The 23,148-nt window shown below is 32.3% G+C and overlaps 2 protein-coding genes across 4 annotated transcripts; both read right to left on the reverse strand.

Annotated features, from left to right (window-relative positions):
• Positions 1-15,309: 15,309 nt before the first annotated feature.
• On the reverse strand, positions 15,310-15,885 carry LOC141699773 (pathogenesis-related protein 1A-like). Its single transcript, XM_074503630.1, has one exon. It carries the CDS (start codon positions 15,883-15,885, stop codon positions 15,310-15,312), a length of 576 nt encoding a protein of 191 aa, XP_074359731.1.
• LOC141665762 (protein trichome birefringence-like 13) lies at positions 15,689-22,064 on the reverse strand. 3 transcript variants are annotated; one of them, XM_074471747.1, is made up of 9 exons: positions 21,630-21,765; positions 20,860-20,906; positions 20,351-20,528; positions 19,645-19,785; positions 19,111-19,231; positions 18,223-18,357; positions 17,795-18,043; positions 16,976-17,089; positions 15,689-15,827 (listed from the first exon to the last, which is right to left on the reverse strand). In XM_074471747.1, exons 2-8 carry the CDS (start codon positions 20,876-20,878, stop codon positions 17,069-17,071), a joined length of 864 nt encoding a protein of 287 aa, XP_074327848.1. In that variant the 5' UTR covers positions 20,879-20,906; positions 21,630-21,765; the 3' UTR covers positions 15,689-15,827; positions 16,976-17,068. The 3 variants fall into 3 exon arrangements, with proteins under 3 accessions (XP_074327848.1, XP_074327845.1, XP_074327852.1); XM_074471744.1 differs by lacking the exon at positions 20,860-20,906 and having other exon boundaries at positions 21,630-22,064; XM_074471751.1 differs by lacking the exon at positions 20,860-20,906 and having other exon boundaries at positions 20,351-20,533; positions 21,630-21,766.
• Between the last annotated feature and the right edge of the window lie 1,084 nt (positions 22,065-23,148).

Raw genomic sequence — 23,148 nt, forward strand, 5'->3', positions numbered from 1 at the left:
TTTTTTAAGTTAAATGTATATAAGTTTTTGGTGTTCCAAGTGTGACCGATTGATATATGATTGATATATTTATGTTAGTAAAAATTGGAAAAAGTGTTAAAATAAATACCAGAGTGTTAAAAAGAATGTTACAATAAGTTATAAAAATGTTACCAAAAGATTGAATTGAGTGTTACAATAGCAAATATGGTGTTACAAAAGAGTCTATTCCAACATATTTTTGGTGTTACTAAAGGGTAAAAGTGTGTTGCAACAGAACTGTGGTTACACCTTCAACTTGTTACAATAGAAATAGAAAATGTAACTATAGGTACTCTATTGTAACACATTGAGAGGTGTTACATAAATTTCAAAAAATGTAACCGTAGACCCCTATTGTAGCAGGCTCAAATCTAACACCCCCTTATTTTTAAAAAGTGTAACCATAGCCAATAATTTGGCTTTAGGTAACATTTTTTGGTCATTTTAACACTTTGTTTTGGTGTTGCTACAGGCCAAATATGGTGTAGTGTATCTTCAGTATGCTCCCCCTGCATAGGTGCATCTTCCTTTGGCGTAGTCACCACAGTTTCAATAACATCAGAGTTTAATCCATCAGAGTTTGCAGTATCAGGATTTAGACTGTCAGGATTTTCAGTATCAGAATTTAAGTCTTCATTTTCAAATCTCAACTGATCATGATCATTGAAATCTTCAAGTCCAGTAATCTTCTTATCATCAAAGGAGACATTGATAGATTCCATGACAACCCTTGTTCTTAAATTGTAGACTCTGAAGGCTTTTGTGGGAAGTGGATATCCAACAAAAATTCCTTCATCAGCTTTTAAATCAAATTTGAATAGCTGTTCAGGGTGAGTCTTAAGAACAAAACACTTACATCCAAATACATGAAAATAATTCAGATTTGGCTTCTTTTTCTTCACCGTCTCATATGGTGTCTTTCCATGCTTGTTAATGAGTATTGCATTCTGAGTAAAACAAGCAGTCTGCACAGCTTCAGCCCAAAAATAGGTTGGTAGATTTGCTTCATCAAGCATAGTTCGTGCAGCTTCAATAAGAGTTCTATTCTTTCTTTCAACAACTCCATTTTGCTGTGGAGTTCCAGGTTCAGAAAATTGCTTTATTCCATGGTATTTGCAGAACTCTTTCATGATCAAATTCTTGAACTCAGTGCCATTATCACTTCTTATGATCTTCACAAAATCTTTGACCAATTTATCCAGTTGCTTGACATGATCAATCAAGATAGATGCAGTTTCACTTTTTGTGTGCAAGAAATACATCCTTGTGTATCTGGTGAACTCATCCACTATGACCATAGCATATTTCTTCTTTGCAATAGACATGACATTCACTGGACCAAATAGATCTACATGTAGTAGGTGATAAGGCTCAAGAATTGATGATTCAGTCTTGCTCTTGAATGAAGATTTTCTTTGTTTTACCTTCTGACATGAATCACAAAGGCCATCAGGAGCAAACACTGATTTTGGCAGTCCTCTCACAAGATCTTTCTTGACTAATTCATTTACATTGTTGAAATTTAAATGAGAGAGTTTCTTGTGTCAATTCCAGCTTTCTTCAATTGATGCTCTACTCAATAGATATAATGCAGAACCATTAGTACTTGTTCAAAGCTTGGCTTCATAAATATTACCATGCCTGTATCCTTTCAGAACAACTTTTCCTGTAGATTTGCTTACAACTTCACGGTGTTTTTCAAAGAAATCCACATGATAACCTCTGTCACAGATTTGACTAACACTCAGCAGATTGTGTTTAAGTCCTGAGACCAGAGCTACATCTTTAATGATGACATTCCCAAGATTGATATTGCCATATCCCAGTGTTTTTCCAATGTTGCCATCTCAATAAGAAACACTTGGGCCAGCTTTCTCCACAAAGTCTGATAACAGGGCTTTATTTCCAGTCATATGTCCTGAACATCCACTATCCAGAACTAGGATGTTTTTCCTGTTGCCCTGCAATCACAAAGACCACTAATGATTAGTTTTAAGGACCCAGACTTGCTTGGATCCTTTGGCCTTATTAAGTTTGTTAACATTTGCAGCGGATTTAGCATCAGATTTTATGTTAACATTTTTCTTATCAGCATTTACACTATCAGACTTTGTATCAGAACTTACACTAGAAGAAACAATGCTAACTTTCTTTAAAGAAGGTTTTATTTGATAATAATCATAGTACAAACTATGATATTCCTTACAAGTATAAATGGAATACCATAAACTACCACAATGAAAACAAGGATTTTGTGGCCTATATCTAACAGACTGACTCTTAACTCCTGACTTTGAAGGTAAGGAGTTTATGTTCTTATTTTTCCTAAAAAAGAAGCCAGATGGTTAGAACTTCCACAGTTATGACATGTTTTTCTAGGAGCATTAGGAACAGGCTTATAATCATTGCTTTTATTCACACCTTCCTTTCCATTCCTATTTTTCCTAGGTGACTTTACCTTGTTTACATTCTTAACATCTTTCAGCTTATGCTTAAGCTGCTTCTTTGTCATTAAGCCTACGTTTACTTCAGTTGTCTTTTCCTGTTTTAGTTTGTCAGAAGTTAATTCCTCTTTAACTTCTGATTTCTCAGTATCAGACTTTACAGCTACAAACTTAACAGGTTTTAACTTTGGCTTTTGTTTAACAACTATAGGCTTAATTTCTACAGTTCCTTTATCATTTTTATCATCTCCATAACCTAAGCCCTCTTTCCAGATTCCACTACTTAATAAATTCTGAGTTGTTCTTCCAGAGTTAGTACAAGTCCTGATAATCTCTCTTTCTTTTTCTAACTCAGTTTTTAGAGATTCATTCATTTTAAGTACTTCATCCCTAACATAGAAAGCATCATCTCTATCTTTCTGAGTTTGATGGAACATGACTAACTCTTTTTCTAAATAATTATTCCTCTTTTTACAGGCAAGATTTTCAGAAGTTAATCTTTCACATGTTAAAGTTTGATCTCTATAACTAATGAACATGGTTTTAAGATATCTTCTCAACTCATTAATATCATCAGTATGAAAGGCATAAGTAGTTTGAGGTACCTTTAACTCAGCAGCTTCAGAACTGCTATCAGCATTTGCCATCAAGGCATAGTTCACCTCACTTTCAGAATCTGAAGTGTCTGTCCAGCTTTTCTTCTTTGTGATAAGATCCTTGCCTTTGTCACTCTTCACTTTCTTGCAATCAGGAGATATGTGGCCTTTCTCACCACAGTTGTAGCATTTGACATTTATGTAATCTCCTCTGTCAGACTTCCCTCCTTTGCCTTCAGATTTTTTGAAACTCTTCTTATCAGAACTTGCACCTTTCCTGGAAAACTTCTTTCCCTTCCTGAACTTTCTGTATGAAATCCTTGTGATTCCTTTCACCATAAGGGCACACAGCTTCATCATCTCTTCATCAGCATCCATCTCAGGCAAGCTTTTAGTTTCTGAGTCATCATCACTATCAGAACTTGATGACTCAGTATCAGACTTTGTGATGAGCGCTTTTCCCTTGCCTTTCCTTGAGGTAGCTGCCTTGGGGGATTCTTCTTCAGCCTTAAGAGCAACTATCCTTGTCTTTCCTCCTTTCCTCTTGCTTCTTTGTTCCATCTCAAGTTCATGAGTCTTGAGCATCCCATAAATTTCATCAAGAGTTGTTTCTTCAAGATTATAGTTGTCTCTTATAATTGTGGCCTTCAAATCCCAACTTTCAGGAAGAGCTAACAGGTATTTAAGGTTTGAATCTTCAATATCATACTCCTTATCAACTAGTGACAAATCATTCAAGAGTTTGACAAATCTGTCATATAAATCAGTCAATGACTCATTAGGCTTTGAGTCAAAGTGTTCATACTCTTGAGTGAGTATAGTCTTCCTGTTCTTTTTAATCGAATCAGTTCCCTGGCATCTTGTCTCCAAGGCATCCCATATCTCCTTTGCGGTCTTGCATTTAATTACCCTATTTGACATTACATTATCAATGGCACTATACAGCAAGTGTCGTACCTTAGCATCCTTAGCAATTGATGTGATATCTTCAGCAGTGTAATCACTCTTCTCCTTTGGTACAGACTTTACTGCTTCACCTGCAACTACAATAACGAGTTTTGTTGGCTTGTGAGGTCCTTCATTGATTCTGTCAAGATATTCTGGATCTGTAGCTTCCAGAAACATAGTCATCATCACCTTCCATATGGGATATTCAGATGGTTTCAGTATGGGAACTCTAATAGCCTCATATCGACTATGAATTTGAGTCTTTGGGGATTCTTCAGTTTTGGTGGGCTTGGTTGGAGTTTCTGCTTCAGACATGATTATTTTTGGATCTTAAACTATTTGTGTGTTAACAGATAAGCTCTGATACCACTTGTTAGGTCACACACACTGTAGAAGGGGGTTGAATACAGTGTATAGCACAATCAAATCAAATTCAAAGAACACAAGTAATAGAAAACAAACTTTATTAAACTCTGTTACAATGTAGAACTGTCCTCTCTCAGTGATGAACAAATATCACGAGAGCTGCTAGGGTTACAATGAATAATATTCTCGATAATGATAACACTTATAGTGTAAACCCTATGTCTGTGTTTATATACTACACAGTTACAAGATAATCGCTAATTGATATGGAATATAATTCTGCTTCCTAAAATATATCAATTAGTTATCTTTTCTTCCAAGTATTCCATTCTTCACAGAATTCCTTCTTCATGCATATCTCTTCTTACGTTTGTCTTGATCTTCTTTCCTTTCAATCTGCCGCCTTCCTTATCTGAAAGTTTCCTTTAAGTCCTGGTATTATCTCCTGATAAATATCTCCTGAACCTTAAGTACTGATAACTTAAGTTCTGACTTCAGTGTAAGTGCTGATTTCAGTTAAGTACTGATTTGTCCTATTTAAGTAAGATCTGAAAACTAAACACAAATCATATTAGACATGACATTATCAAATATATCTAACAATACTCAATAATCAACTTATACTCGCTTTAATCTCGACTATTCTTCAAATCAAACTAGTATAACTCATACGAGTACACGATTCATTCACAACTAAATCTTTACGACCGTAACTATCACTTATAGCTTTTAAAATCAATCAACTTAGTTCCCTATTCTTTTATTCCTTAATTCGAACCACATACCACAATCAAATAAAAAAATCCATAGTTATTCACATATATACATCCAATCACTCTTTTGATTATCAAAAACCAAGTTTTGACTTTAAGTTCATATGGCCTATTCGGCCTTATTGCAAATACCAACCACAAAATCAATCAAATACTCACTTAGTTCACATAAACACATAACTCATTCAAAAACCTTTAAAGAATCATTTTCCTTTCTTTTAATCATCAAAATTTGAACCATAACCATATATATACAATCAAATTTCTCAAAAATTACACCATGCAACTTTAGTTCTAGCATAATCCAACATTTAAACTAACATCCTTTTCTTTATTAACAAAATTCGAACCAAATTATACATATATGCTTACATGCAATTCAAGTTCATCTCTTAATTAAATCAAACACTCATTTTATTCATAATTTTCGAATTACACATCAAAACATCACTTAGTGACTCAAACCCTAATCAAATTTTCCAATTAAACATGCATGCATTCACTTAGCATCAAACCAATCTCTTTTAGACCCATTTTTCATCCAGCTATAACCATAAATTACAACTCAAGAACCAACCAATGACATGCATCACTAATTCTTCTTTTAAACCAACATGCAATCTCATTTTTTACTAATTAAACTTAGTTTACACCAAGATCAAGTCACAAAATCCAATTCCCTTTTTATTAGTACAAAAGCCGAACTAAAACCTCAACATGCAACCTTCAAATTTTGATTTCTCAAGCATCCAATCAACTACACAAGTCCAAATACTTTTAAAATAATCATAAAAATCCTTTTATCAATCAACACACTTAAATTTCAAAATAAATACAAAACCCTATTTGAACATTTCAAGAAACCAAGACATGCAAAGGCTACATACAAGTTTTAAAGTGCATAAAGCTCAAAAATCACATTATTTCAACTAGCAGATTATTTTCTTAAAATCCCACCGGCTCTCCTTGGATCATGGTCGGTGGTGGTCGAACTTAAGAGTGCCCATAACGGGTCTCCTCTTGAGTTTTTAAACCATAAAATCACTTTAAACTTCTCTTATGATCATATATCAAAAAATCACATTTCCTTGAACACAACCATGGAGATGGAACTATGAAACTTATATAAACACTTACATGCAAGTGGTGTTTGAGTAGTATATCGAAAATAAAGACTAAGGATGATAAAATCTTTGAATTTGGGTGAGTTTTTGTTGTTGCATGCAAGAGAGAGAAGAGAGATGGAGAGAGAGCCGAGAGAGAGAGAGAGAGAGAAAAGTGATCGAGAGAGAGAGAGAGAGATGAGTGAGATGAGTGCCACGGGAAAAGAAAAAAAGAAAGGGGGGAAAGAAATGAGTTATATATAATAGGGGTCAAAGGTAGTTTAGTAATTTACTAATTTCCCTTTTTATTTGATTTCCTTTCTCTTTTTACTCCAATAAAATAAAAATTGAATATTAAATATATCTATCTCAGAAAGTTGAAAATTATTGTGAATGATAATTTTAAGACGTAGATCTCAAAATTAGCTTTCCAACAATTACTCATAATAAACTTTTGAGCGTACGGTTGATTTTATATGATTTTTACAAGTTCACGCTAAAAATAGCATTTTAACACATAAAAATTATTTTAAAACGCAACGATCATAAAATAAATCCGTCTATCATTTTTAGAAAGTCTCTAGGACTATTTCGAAGATAACAAAACAAATTCCATGCTTTTACCTTACTCAGATAATTTTATAAAAATGTACAAAGGTTAAATAAACCTTATTTAAATCAAATAATTCCCTTAAATCCGTAAAAATATTAACAGATCACGTAATCACGCATACAGAAAAGCAAGCACATATACTCACACATCACAACTCATGTCTGATCATAATTTTTTCCCTTTTTATTATTATTATTCCTCTTTACGCGTACCGGGTCATATTTTGCCTGTCGGCCCGACGCTCAGCGTTTTAATTACGCTTCATAATTACCTTTACCAATTGACACGTCACTAGAACGCAATACTTTACTTAAACATTCATTTCACATAATAACACATAATTCACATTTTAAATACTTTAATTCCTTTTTAGGACGGGTTCCGTTCTACCTGACGGCTCGACAACACAGCTTAACTCCTGAACTGACTCTTTAAATTGGAATGCTTATATTTACACTCCCAGATACTAATATACAATAAGGACAATTAATTATCACTTAATCACATAATTTATAATCACGGCACATAAATCACACTTTATTCACTTAATTATTTCACAAAATTCTCAATCGTCACACACATAATCTAGATTCAGATGTAGTGTGACCAGCTTTGCCACAATCTCGACATTTCTCATAAGGCATCTTATACTTCATAGGAGCTCGCTTGTAACCTCCTTGAAATGCACGTTTCTTGATTGATTCACATCCTAAACCTCCTTTATCAAGAGAAGATTTTTGTTCACCAAGAAGAGCATTCAAAGTTCTTTCTCCATGAAAGCATTTTGCTAAATCCTTTTCAAGTTGTGCCATTTTCTGCTTTAATTCTGGAACCAGGGGATCAGGAATACTGTCTCTTTTGACAGTGTCTGGATCAACAGAAATTGACTCTTTCTTTAAAGCTTCAAGACAAACATTTTTCATCTCAATCTCGTTTTTGAGATATTGATTTTCTTCAGTAAGTTTTGAAACCCTTTCAAGCAAAGATTTGTTTTCAGCAACCAAGGCTTCCTCCTTCATGGGGTCATCCATTTCACTAAGAACTTCACTTAATGCTTGTTTTAAATAAGCATTCTTTTCTTTTAGCTTCTTAACCAGGACCTGCAATTTTAACATAGATGAAGATATATTTGAATTATATTTTATATTTTCTACCTCATCATTGTCACTGGAGCTGTCCTCAAGTCCTGCAAAGCAAAGTTGAGCAACTTCATCGTCTGAATCGATCTCAACATCAGATTCATCATCACTCCAAGTGATTAATACCTTCTTTTTATTCTTCAGCTTGTAACAATCCTTCTTGAAGTGCCCTTTCTTTTCACATTCAAAACATGTGTCCTTGCTTTGATTTGTTTTATTCTCCTTGCTCGGATTAGATTTGAAGTCCTTCTTTGAAAACTGTGACTTCATAGGTCATTTGGAGGCATTCCCTTTGGCAAGAAATTTATGAAACTTCTTGGTTAGAAGAGCAATCTCTTCATCAGAATCATCAGGAGACTCATCAGCTTCGGCATTGAGTGCAAGAGTCTTTTTACGAGGAGTTTCATCTTCATCATCATATCTTCGTAGCTGATTTTCGAACTCTTCCAATTCACTGAAGAGTGTTAAAGTGTCCATTGTTGAAAGAAGTGTTGAATCCTGCAGAATTATAACCTTGGGAGCAAACTTCTTTGGCATTGCTCTGAGGATTTTCCTATTGATCTCAGATTGAGAAATGATCATTTCCAGAAGTGAGATAGAGTTCATCAATGTCAGGAATCTCCCTTGAGCATCTCGCACGCTTTCATCTTTTTCCAACCTAAAACCTTCATAGTCACTCATGAGCATACTTAATTTTACTTCACGTACCTTAGAAGTGCCTTCGTGGCTGACTTTGATCGTATCCCAGATCTGTTTGGCAATAGTACATGTTGATACTTTTCTTAATTCTGTAGCTACCATGCCATTGAGAAGTGAGTTCATAGATTTAGCATTGGAGTTCATTGCATTCACTTCTTCAGGAGAGAGATCCTTGAGGGGTTTTGGCTTCCCATCTTTCATTAGAATTGTAAAACCATTTTCTACTGCATCCCACTCGAATGCATCACGTTGAAGAAAGATCTTTATCCGGAATTTCCAGTCATTGTAGTTTTCAGCACCTTGGAGCAGTGGTGGATAATTATTTGAATACCTATCTGGTTGAGCCATGGATCGCTAGCAAAATAAACACTAAAAAGAGAATTAAATGCACCCACTCTGATACCAAATGAAATTCAAAGGCTCGATAAATATGTAACAACTACTAATTGTCAAAGCAAATGGGACAGTCTCTTATGTAAATGGGACAGTCCCTTAACAAATGAGAAAATGTATGGGACAGTCTCAATAAACAGCAGAATAGAAATAACAGAGATATAAATGCAATATGCTAAAAACTGAAAAAGTAAAAACACCAGAAGTTTTCACTTGGTTCGGCCCCTACACTTAGTCTATGGCCTACATCCAAGTCCCTATGCCAACTAGCATAGAGAATGTATTATATCAACTTTAATAAAAGAACTTACACTCTTTTACTTGATCACAAGTATAGCACTTGAAAGAAATCATTTCCCAAGCTAAACTTGCTACATAGCCAACTGCTATTCCTTAGCCCTCTAGCTACCTTGCTATACTTTGGAATCAAGCTTGCCACAACCCGGCACAAAGTCGATATGAATACACGAGTACAAATAAGTATAAATATGTTGATTACAACTCAAACTATATCTTGTTCACATGATGTATATCTCGGGTATAAAGAACAAGAAGTGTTTTCAGATATAAAGAATTGACGTGAAAGCATTACTCGAAATCTGAAAATATGAGTTGTATTTATAGGAAAAGTTCTAACAGACTTTATTTTCAAACAAGGATAAGATAGATAAGATTTGAAAACAAGTTTGTTTGAAAAAATTTGAATGAAAACTAATCTGTTAGTTGTTTGAAAAAGATAAACCAGGTAAAAGATAAGTCTTGAATAATTCAAACTTGGTTTATAAGATAGAGTTTATTTGAGATGAAATTTATCCAGTTAAACAAGATTTACACAAACCCTAACAAATATATTCTGTTGAAGACTGCTTCTGGAAGATATCTTGATTCAAACTGCGTAGCTATAATCCCGGATCAGATGTCTGTTACAATCGGTTGCTAAAACCAATCATCATAAACTCGTACTGCAACAGTATGTTCCGTGAAATCATGTAGGCAGGTGTCCTGTTTCATCCTCCAGATCTGTAACAAGTTACATATGAGTCCAAACTTGAAACCCTATTCCACTTGACTGTCCATTGAAAGTAACCTTATGCAGTAACTAAAATAGTGATTGTTCTATGCAGGAGACAGTAATGAGCAAGGAATAAACTACAATGTGAGGAGTTGCATGCAAATGCATGTCATGACATGGTAATATGTTGTAAAAAGTAACTTTGCAGTTGAATCATCTGAACATAAATCCAACAACTGACCAGTAGGATCCCACTTGACGACATTCACTTCACCCTAAGTAGTTATAATTAGTTAAAGTCACGACTTATAAGTGGATACAGAATAGATTACCTTTAAGAGCTTAACAGAATAATATTCCTGTCGACATGTTCTCAGACATCGCTCTGCCACATAAAGCATTAGGAGAACAAAGATGTACATCCATGTCTGAGACACCAAAAAAATGTTTTCAGCAATTCATCAATACTATGTTATACACTGTATCTGATCTGCACAATCAATTTTTATATCATAAAATACTTCATAAGATATCACAGAGTCACGTTAACTCTGTAATATCATATTGGATATTGTATTTTTTGGCAAATCTAACCAGCCTATTACCTCATTAAACGCTGTAAAAATGTTCTATAATCATCGTCATAACGGTAGGGGCAACAATAAAATTCAAAAAATTCAATATTCGTCCGAAATATTCATATTCGTATTCGAGAAAAAAACGGATATTATTCATATCCGAAATAAATCGGATATTATCCGTATTCGAATCCGATGATTGCGGATGCGGATACGAATATAGGCGAATTATCCGTTTGACATCCATACTCAACAGGCATTCTACTAGAATTATTCGTTCACATCCTTTATCTATATAATACACCAACATGTATATAAAATTAGTGAGACATTTTATTTAGTTGAAATGACTAATTTGCCCCTATATCTAAAATTTAGTTAAAATGTGTTATTAGTTGAAATTGAACTCGAGCCTATACATTTAGAAATAAATGTTCATACCACTACATCATGTTGTCACCTATGTTTTAGTAATACACATAATATGTGTGAGTCGTAAATAATAGGACATTTTATTTTTCACTTCAAACATAATTAGTAGATAATATGAATAATTAATTATAAAAAAAATTAAGTTTATCTATCAATTCATCTATCTTCCTACATCCACATGTATCATCATGTTAGATATTTTTAGAAGGCTAAACCAATAAATAATGTATATAAAAAATGTTGGCTTGATTTATTATGATTTTTCATAGACTTGACCCGATTTTCGGAATACACTCAGTATTTATTTCAGATTATCTCACGATCAGGTGAAGATACGGGCTTGGTACTCCCAAGTTTTTTTTGCAAATTCCACTTTGTTAAAACGATATGTATAGTAATATCATTAATTAAACTATGTGTATGTGACTTTTTTAATAATGATGAATTCTTAAAGAGCAAAATTTGAGATTTTAAATTCTTATTTATATTTCATACAATATTAGAATATTTTTTTTTATAAATTTATAAAAAAAATTCTAACAGTTAATGTAATTTGGAAAATGTATTGACTTAAACGATTTTTAACAATACTCCATTTACAAAAAAATGTAAACTGTATATTGTTTCATATAATTTAAATTACATATATTAAAAAGTCTTTGAATGAAAAATGATACTTCTTTTAATTGTTTATTTGGTACGAAATAGTACAATTTTATTAAATAATTATTAATATATGAATAAAATTTATGCAGAGACTAAAAATATGATTTTATTCGATCTATTATAAGTTAAAAATGAAAAATAAATGCATTTATCACAAAAATTATTGTTCTATCAACATTAAAAATTAGAAATTTAAGTATTAATATTTATGAAAAATTTATCGAATTTAGAAAAGTTTGGCACGAGAAGCCAATATATATAATTATTGAATTTGTATATGAAAAAGTTTGAAATCACTTATGAACAAAACGAAAAACGATTAAAATAATGGTACATTAGTATTATACTAAAAAATAATATGTGGCCTGATACCTACACTATCACACACAATGACATATCCTAAAGTACACGTTTCATGCATAAAAAGTATATATGACTATCTTTGTTAAAAAACATTGTCGCTTAAATTTTAAAAACATTATACTAACACTTCAACATCAAAATTTTTATATTGGGCAGAGACATCTTTTACTTCATTTTTCATCATCTTAGACTATTTTATCAGACGTCACTAACAATAAAAATATTTTTTATCACTATCAAATCACAGAAAATAAGGAGAATAAATGTAACACAATAAACCGTTACTTAAGCGTCTAAATAATCATTAAGGCTAAATTCCTTTTGATGCTATTTTTATGGTTCAATTAAATTATTAGGGATTACATACTTTATTTTTTAACTGCAAAAAGCTTACATTTCAAAAATTATAAACACTATATTACGATATTGCTTGTAAACGGCCCGTGCCTCGCACGGGCTAATATACTAGTAGTAGATAAAAAGGGAGGTTATTGTTATTGTGAAAAATGGAGATGTTAAGAGTGCCATTTGTGATGCGCATTTTGGCACTTTTTATAGCTATTATACATCGTTCCATTAATGCCCAGGCCCCTGCACCGACTCCGGCTCCTACCCAGTGGTACATTCCTACTTCCCTTTTCCCTGCATTTATTATTTATTACTATCCCTATGGGTCCGTAACGAAAACTGGCTTCAAAATGTACCGTATGACGGTTCTAATTTTCAGTGTTTTTGTAAATGCAGGAGCAGTGATAGACCAAGGCATTGCTTATGAATTGATGTTGCTGGATTTGGCACTCAGCTATATCATTCACTGATGTTATTCTTTCAATTCTATTTAGGGTTATGATGATTATAGCTAGCTAGTTTCAATTTTATGTCTCTATTGCTTGGTTTTTTGCTATTGTTTGCTTCTATAATGATTCTTTTTATTGTATATTTTTAACTTTTTAATCTTAAGTCTTCTAAATTAATTTTTTCTGGAAATTTAATAATTTATTTAATATACTAGAATTTCAAACAATCACCTTTATATCACTTATAAAAAATTAAATATATATTAATGTTTAAAATTATAAAATATTATTTAACCACATATCAACATCCAATTTTCGATTCTAACTTTCAAAAATGTCTCCCATCCATGTACAAAAATTTCACGAAATTTGAATCAAAATCGTAACTTGGCAAATATTATTTGTAACGTAAATAATCAATACAATGTAATAAGTTAATAATTATTGTACACAGCTATTGTACATAATTATTGAAAAAAATCATGAAAATTCTATTATTTTATAAAATTGTTTTTACATAACTTTCCTATATTTAATTATTCTTTGCCACATAATAAAATATGATTATCTAAAAAAGATTAAAATAAATATTTAAAGGTGAAACATGATTTGTTTATTTTATAAAATGCATTATAAATCTTTTAACTAGTGTTAACCTAAAGTAAACAAATTAATATTAGAAAAAGTTAACATCAAATAACTTTGAAAAAAGGTGAACAATTTTATTAACAACTTTTAGAAATGAAAAGATAAAACAAAAATTTATGTTTTAAACTTCATACTACTACAGCTAACACATATTAACAAAACAAAGATTATTTTTAAAAAAATATTCATACTTAATTTAAAACTGCTCATTTTATAAAATATGTTATAAATTTTATAATATGAGTCACTTATATTAATATAAAATGAAGATAAATTGATAAGTCATTTATTAAAAACAAGAACATATATATGTTTAATGTGTTAAGTGTAACAAAACAAAGACTATTCTTAAAAAAATATTCATACTTAATTCAAACCTGCTTATTTTATAAAATATGTTATAAATTTTGTAATATAAATCACTTATATTAATATAAAATGAAGATGAATTGATAAGTTATTTATTAAAAATAAGAATATGTATATGTTTAATGTGTTAAGTGTATGTTTTCTAATGTTTGTCCAAAGACACACAATAAATACTAACTCTCATGAGTTTTGTGCATTTTGATTGATCCTTTAATCATAAATATTGATAAATATTGATGGACCCCTGCTTGTACAATAAGTCTACCAATAAAAATGTACCAAACTCATAAAATTTAATGTTTATTCTGTGCCCATTAGAAAAGACAGTTTAATATTAACCTGTTGTCAATTCTGCACATAAAACAAGTGAGGTGAATAACTCTGCACAGAAAACAAGTGAGGTGTATCTATTTAATATTAGCATTTTGTATAACTCTGCACAGAAAGGGATATTATAGTAATTTCTGATTGAACAAATTTTTATGATGGCCTCAAAAGCCCAAAGTGGAAAGCTGAATGGACATGCAAACCAACATTCAAGTTAGAGACATATATGGTTGAATAACGGGGGTTATCGTTATTTGCCGAACAGCCTGCCCCAATTCTGAAAGCCCGATTAAGGTGAATGCGGAAGTTCCCAAACAGGCACTCAGTGTCATGGTTATGCTTTTCTTCTTTATCTTCACAAACTCAAGTTATGAAACTAGGCATAGATAAACAGAGGAATTGTCTTAACCAAGTCCCAACCAATCACTATTAAGAAAATCTAGTGTTTTCGTTTTTGCTAAGAACGTTGAAATAACATAAAGTATTATTTAATTGAAAGATTTTAAAGCTGAAGAAGATTATCATGTGATCTGTCAGCATTGTATGCTCAGAAACTATTATGTGTTTCACTATTTACACTTATTTTGAGTTTTATATAAAATATAGTTTTCCAATATTTTTAAAAAAAGAATTTGAATAAAAATTTAAACGTAAAACTTTTATTAAAAAAAAATAAAAATAAAATGGAATTATGCTTTAAAGAAGTATTGAAAAATATGTCAAAAAATAATATATAGAATTTAATAGAACAGAAAGAGGAGTATTAAGTATTATTTTTCGTTACAACCTGTGAACATGCACAAGTGTATATGTATTCCTAAACAAAAAAATACTGTAAATTCGGTAATCTTTTAACTTGCACTGTTTTAGTTCAACGACAAGAAAGGATGGAGGTGGTTGATAAAAAAAACGGTAAAGAAAAGGTGGTTGATAAAGAAAAGTTCGTAAATAATGGCCATTTGCCTGTGTAAGTCCTACTAATTTGCTATGGTCGAGAAGATATTCAACAATTTGTACTAGAATCATGAATCATTGCTTGTATGACGGGTGGTATTACAACTTGATTTTTTTCGGTAAGCTCTTTCGCCTACAAAATTTCCTGGGGGATCGTAGTTACAAGTGACAAAATACCACTGATTCCTACATTGAACCTTAGCACAGCCAACACTGACAGAGTTATGCCAAACCACTTGTGTATAATGTAAACAATCACCCCCGTTACACTTATTGCTTCTGTAGTCAAAAAATTGTTTTTCATCTACCCACATTTTAACTGCCTCGATAGGTGATAAATCCCATGAGGCTTCAGCAATGTTTTCACCATAAGCACCATCCGAATGCTGTAACTTACAATCTTCAGCCCTCTGGACGGCATAATTCTGAGCATAAGCTGCAACAGTATCGTTCCATATGAGAGGTGCAACTCCAACTTCAGCCCGAGCTTTGTTGTGAACAACAAGAAAGTCCTGTGATGCTAGAGGATCAATATGGTAAGAAGCTTTGTTCAAACCTTTTAGTGGATTGCGTAGAGGGAAAGCCACTGCGAAAGGAATCAAAAAAATGATGACTAAAGAAACATTAGACAACCCCATTCCCATTTCTGGTTATGGAAATGGAAGCACATAAATAACTTATTTATACACAACTGTAAAACAGTACGGATGTCTAGACTTTCAACTGTTCTTAAAAGGACAAATCTACCAATAGAACTTCTAATAATAAAATTAAAATGTTTGTACCCTGATGAAAGGCTCACTTAAATTTAGAAATGAGGTTACAATTTAGAAGTTTCTCATGAAGTTAACTGAACCAACATAAAATAGGATCTTGGTTCTTTGCAAATAGCATCTTCAATACAAGTCAGCTATTACTGTAGTCCACTAGTGATACAGGTTCGCAAGTCACCTTATACACAAGGAGACTCGCTCTAAAGATAATATGTAAATTTCATCAGAATAATCTCTACAAATTTTGGAAGAATTAACAGGTAAACCTATGGATTTTCAATTAAAAAATTACAGATTCATCAGGTGCAGAGTATGGAATACCATGAAAATGGTCAGAACATATAATAAGAAATGAGGATGTTGAGATGAGTGTACCCTTCTAAAAAATTGTTAAGTTCTGTACTTATATTATTTTGTAAAATATAACAGAATTATTTAAATAGGGATTTAGGGGGTGGGTTTTTTGGTAAGATACATATGACAAAAAGAGTTGATCATCACATTAATATAAGGGATAAGGGAATCATGTGTGTTGATATTTTTAGTCATTTATTAAATTGACAATAGGGAGGGACCATTCACAAGCGAAGTTTATGTTCAAAACATGGTGGTTCAGTAAGCTCAAGTGCCTTTTTCCTATATGTATGCGAAAATGATGAGTTATGCTACAAACAAGATAAATTGTTTTTTATTCTTAATTTGCATACAAATTTTGGTATGAATAGAACAAGCAGGCTCTCATCATTCAATTTTCAACATAAGAAATGAGAAATGTTAATTTCAGTAACATGCCTGGAAAATGACATCTATTCACATGCTCAGTACTACTAATTAATTAAAATGTCAAGGGAATATTAGTCAATTGTACAGAATGCATATTGCATATGGGAGGGAATCAAGGGAGAAGGGACTAAAATACACACAATTTGACTCGCATTTAGATAGAGAAAAGATCACAGACCAATTTTCAAGCCTTGTGATTTGCCGTGTTTCTTTCAGCTCCTCATCCAAGCTCTCCATTTGACAAAATGCCATATTTACCGGGGTCCACAAGTTATGACACAGGTTGAGAGCTCTATGTTAGAAATATGTTAGGAACATTGTTAATCACTAATTAAGCAATTATAATTTAAAGGCTAGGTTTTAAATATAAAAAAAAATTATAATCAAGCCAAAAGTAAAAAAAAACTAAAATGTCAAAATTGTATTTTCGATCAGAATTCAAAACAAATTTGTAAATCAATTAAATAGCGGCAAGTTAGCCACTACTATTTGTGAGCATATCCCGTTGTTTGCAAGTTCTTTTCGATGTAAATTTCAAGATTTTGTGGAAATCTAATTTATAGTGCAGAGTACGATACATGTAAATAAAGGTAACAGTAAAAGGCATACTATAGATGTCAATGCAGATTGAACAAACGTGATTCTGAGACTAGAGAAAGATTTTATCATGAGCATTTCCAGTATCAAGTCGACTATTATATCCTCTACTCTGTCAATTCACTATGTTATATAAAATTAATTGTTTGAGAACTCCAAATATCGTCTCTTTAGAATTTAATTAGGGATTTGAACAGAAGATCAAACGCCAAATTAATAACCTATCTCCTCAATAAAATTTGTAAAACAAGTATTTTGGTAATAAAACTCGGTATGGCCTTGTAACATCTCAGCCTTGGATAAAATAAATCGTAAGGTCATAATTTTCTGACCAAGGATTTCTTAAACCATAGAGAGAACAATTTTTATAATTAAGAATAAGAAAAATTCAGGTCCTAACCTTGAGGTATTCTAATTTGGCGATGAACAAGTCATTCCAAATATCTGTAATTCCAGGTAAGCACCAATGCATGCAGTCATCATGTTTCTTTCCACCAGTGCTTGATGGATGGGCATCTGCTCTAAATTCACTCATGCTGGTTATTTCCAATAATTTAAAACTAGTGCCTTTGACAGCCTTGAGGTGCACATTGACAAGCCGTGCTTCCATATTTGTTCCATTCTTCTCAAGAGAGAAAAATTCTTCAACCTGGAAGTGAAGCAATATGTTTAACAATGCAGAAAGTGAAGCAAAACACATGGAAGTATGGATGTAAGACTTACTGGTTATACTTGGCGAAAAAAATAAACTTGCCAGTAATGCTCAAATATAAAGATTATTTAAAACTAATGACTTTTCATGGAATAAAAAATGAAAACTTCACTTGCCTGTTTTTGCCTCAAAGGATGCAAGCGCTGACAAGAACCACCAGTGTCCCAATCACCTCCTTCAAAATGACGGGGGGATTGTGTGCGAAATAGTAAAATTGTGCCAGGTCGCTTTCTTGCCTCCACATATGATATCTACACATGAAATGCTCAAAACCTATAAAAAAATGCTCAGCAGAATTCTTTCAGTGACATGGTAATTTATTTTGTATTCTCAGCAAGATTATCCACCAATGATAACCATTTTATTTAGATAAGCATGTGCGAAATTGATTAATTGGGAAAGCAACACATGTTATGTACTTCTGTTTTCGACATACAAAACCACCTAAAAAGAATCTAGAGTATTCAGTCATGCGTTTTGAATAGAACTACATATTATCCTACAATGACTCCTGTCTTCCACATCTCAGAGTTATCATAACCAATGTAGTTAAACAAAGCTCATATAAAAAGAGCTTTCTTAATAATGAGGAAACTAAAAATGTCCATATAAAATTTATACAGCTTAAGTTTTACATTTACCTTTCTTACTGACAATACATACACCCTTTGTATTTTCGAAATGGAACACGTGTCGGTCACCAAGTTAAAGCAAGCCACCAAGAGAAGTCTGAATAATAGTACATGGATCCATGCGCGCGCATGTGCTTGCTTTTATTAAAAATAAAGGTGCATGTGTTTGATTCTACTCTTTACAGTAGAATTTTATTTTTAAAATAGGCTTGAAATTTAGAATATTGATTACATAATGGAAAAGCGGACACTTGTGAAAAAATTTGTTTTATTTTTCATATTCAAAGCAACATCGTAGCAGCTCCCCAGTCCGGATTAACTAAGTTTTGTTATAGCTTACTAGTTACTATTGAGAAAGTGATGTATTATTACCATGTTTTTTAACACCAAATCAAGACCATCGTCAGGAGATATTGGAGGGACCAATGGCAGATCCTTTTCAAAGAAAAGCACGGGCGACTTTGCAGGGTCGAATTTTGAAGGAGCACGCCACCTACAATGATAGCCAAATGAATAACAGTAAGTGTGAGCTGAAAAAATGCTTGCATGATATCAGACCCCTCTAAGAACAGTTTTGTGAGGATATACTATAATGTGAGGAGAAATATTACTACATGGGTGGATTGCTACTAGTTTACTTTTTCTGCTGATAAATCATAGGATTCTAATACAACTCTGTTCAGTATATTTTCGTAACAATTCAAACAACATTTAGAACCCACTAAAATGACCTATTCCTCCAACCAGTTACCCAAGCGCACACCAATACTTTCACTAAATACGCATTTCAAATATATTGTGGAAATTAAATGCACCAAGGGGGAAATATTTACATTAGTGCTTATGTAAACAGAGAAATCAAGTGATGTACTCTGAGGAGGTTGGATTGGGAGAGTGAAGTAATACCAGTGCCCTGTGTTGAAGATTAAAATATCATGGAAAGTTGGCGCTTCTGCCCATGTTCTTTCTGGCATATCAACATCAATTCTATAACCCTCTTCATATCCAAGATTACTTAACTTGCCATCATCATCATTTGCAGACAACCTGTAGACAACCGTAACAAAAAAGGATTACATATTACCTAGATACGGAGCCAACCAACTACGTAAATATATAAGCCACTAGTTGCCATGTTTTTATGTCCAAAGTTACAGCAATTAGTAATATAAAAATAATCTAACTAACATTGTCCCTCTATGTTACTCATATTAGGGTCTGGACACAATACATATCCAAGAGTCGGACTTGGAAAATCTAAATATTGGGGACACAGGTACACTATCCTATATTTGGACATGGGTGAGGGGGCACGGTATAATATTAATATACCAGTATTGTAAACATATGCTTTAACAAAAAGTAACATTAAAAAGCATATTAAACTCTGTGAAGGAGTTTGCAAAGTAGGCGTCTTCCCTACTTATTTCACATTTCTGCTTCGTTGTTTTTTTAATATGTTTAACTTTCTTGAAATTTAGCTTATATGTTTGTCTTTAAGTTCGTCAAAGTGCTCATGTTAGTTAAAAAAGTCAGACATGAAATAAGTGTCGTGTCTGAGTATCCATGTATCCGACACGGCATGATAGTTATTAAGGCAAATTTGGCTTACCTACCATACCGTACCAAAAGATTAGTCCTGTGATACGCAACAGTAAGGTTGTATCTAAGAAATGTGAAACCACGATCAGCTCCAGCATGACGCCACTTTTTTACTTCACTAGATACTTGTTTCAAAGTACAGAAAAAAGAAATAAACATGTTCCGATTTAATGAGTCACCAACAAATCCTGCACTGTTAAACTGGCATAAGATTGAAGCAGCATGACACTCTACAAGCAACAATGCAAATCAAATTAAAACCTCTCGTCTGCGAAATGATATAATTTATTAATTAAATATTTGTTACAAATCAAAACTCGTGTTCTAGCATAAATTTAATTATCAACCCATCATATATCATTTATTCCCCAAACTAGTGATAATTGCAATTCATAGAAACTAAAAATCTCCTTATGACTGAAAGTAACATTCTGTAAAAAGGTACTTGACATACAAATATATCGAAGATTTCATTCAATTAAATAAAGCTAATAATAAAAGCTAACAGACTGCAATTACCTCTACACCAGTGTTCCATAAACCAGCTTAGGTACCAAATAAGCAACCTAATTTCGTGAAAATCAGATCATTATGCTTTTAAGAAAAAACTGGTGGAAATTTTGAGGTAAACTAAAAAAGTTCTTAATAAAAGATTGGAAAAGCAGAAGATGGAAAAAATGAAAGCATGTAACAAACTTTGAAATTCGACAAACCATTAAAATGTTTATATTAAACACTCATGTTTGTCAGTGTCATCTGTTTATTAGTTAAAAGAAAAATTAAGATACATTTCATTAGTACTCAAATGTACCTTAAGCGAACTGACTTCCTGAGCTTGCTCTAAAGTTTTACAAATAAATTTATTAATCTGAACTAAACCGAATCAAATATATACATCATCAGCAACGTATCTACCATTTCTTCCAAATTTCATTATACAGAAAAAACTTAAAAAATCAATTACCAATTCATTACTAACCTTGATTAATAATACATTTTTAATAAAAATGAGCATCTGGTACCCATACTAATCTTTTAAATAGGCTCTACCATATTACTGCCTTTTATAAAACCAAACAATATTACAAACATTTCACTAAAACCAATGCTTATTTATATAAATAGAGACTACTAATTCTTCTCACTGTTCTCGCACTAAAATCAATTTTCGCCAAAAATCATTACCTATCTGTGTATTGTTCTCACTGCTCTCACAGTCAAAAAAATGTTCATACCAGAATCATCACCTACACATACATTTAATAGAGAAATTCAGAAGAGGGAGTTACCAATGCTGGAATCTCGATACGCATTTAAAAACGAAAGAGGATCGAATTCCGGGAGCACACACTGATGAGGCTTCCAGCGCCACTTAAAAACATCAACCGCATTGGATTTAGCATTACCTAAACAATTCCATCCCTTGTATATCTCATTACAAGTACTAGCATTGTATCGCGGAGACGTAACTGTTTGATCGTAGATCCATTTTCCATGGGAGTAATTGCAGAATGTAGGGACATGATTAGTTGTGTGGCGGTGGTGAGTAGGAGGATAAGATGTTTTGTTGGGAGAGAATGTGAGGAGAATGGAGAATGTGAGCAGGAGAGAGAGTGTCAGAATGTGGCGGTTCACGGCGGTGGTCATGGTAGTCTCCGGTAAGTTTCAGGTGTGTGTTTTCTGTTTCTGTTCTGAGGCTGGGGGAATGAGTTAGATTTGTACACTTTTTATGACATGCTGTGTTCACAGTGTACTTGCATCTGACTGTCAATAATGGAAAAAATGCATTGTTCTAAAAATCCCCGATTTTTAAAAAAATTCCCGATTAATCCTTAAAAAATATTTGGCCGATCTATTTTTTGAAATCCGATTAATATTTATAAATTATTTTTGAAATATATATTTCATAATAAATAAGGTAAATATATTAAATATTATTAAAATAATTAAATATATACGATTTTTGTTCCGATTAATCCTGATTTGCCGATTAATCCCTAATCGGTACCTAAACCGATTAGTACCGATTACCGATTTTTACAACCATAAAAAAGGAAGCAATTACACTTTCCTTTATAATGCTACATTATATTCGCGCAAAATTATACCTAATACTTGATTACTATTATCCTAATTAAAGAGTAATACTCACTTCCTACAAAGAACGGAATTATTATTTTAAATTAAAATTCTTATGTAACTTCTCTTTTTTAAGAAAAAAATAATACTCCCTCCGTCCCTCCCAATTGTTATTGTTTATCGGAGAGTATCCGTCACGCATTTTAAGATAAATACAAAGTATAGTTCTATAACTTTTTTAAAAAAATTTATTTTTCTGAATAAAAATAGAATGTTTAAATTTTTATTCAGAAAAATAAAAAAGTTAAAAAAATTTAAAGAATTATATTTTTTTCTTCATCTTAAAATTCATGTCGGCACTCTCCCAAAAACGATAACAATTGGGAGAGACGGTGAAAGTATATATTTATATCCTAGGTAACTTGAAAATTGCAATCACTCTGTCAAGGTTGGGGTTGCTTTGAAATAAGCACCAAATACCATGAAATTTAGTTGCATTGCTGTGTTACAAGTACAACCAATGCTAAATAAGCATTTTATTTAATACAAAATAAAAGAAATGCAGGCAACATTTATTCTCTATTTTAAATCTATTGTATTATTAATCGATACCGAATATATAGTATCACTCCTAGTGTGTACGTGTTGGAAATCTTTTCTGTGTTCCCTGTTTATATGAATAAAAGAAACTGGTTGTGATAAACGAACGAGTGACTGAGAATTAAGCAG

This window comes from Apium graveolens, chromosome 1, assembly GCF_009905375.1.
Source record: "Apium graveolens cultivar Ventura chromosome 1, ASM990537v1, whole genome shotgun sequence".
Classification (NCBI taxonomy): Eukaryota; Viridiplantae; Streptophyta; class Magnoliopsida; order Apiales; family Apiaceae; genus Apium; species Apium graveolens.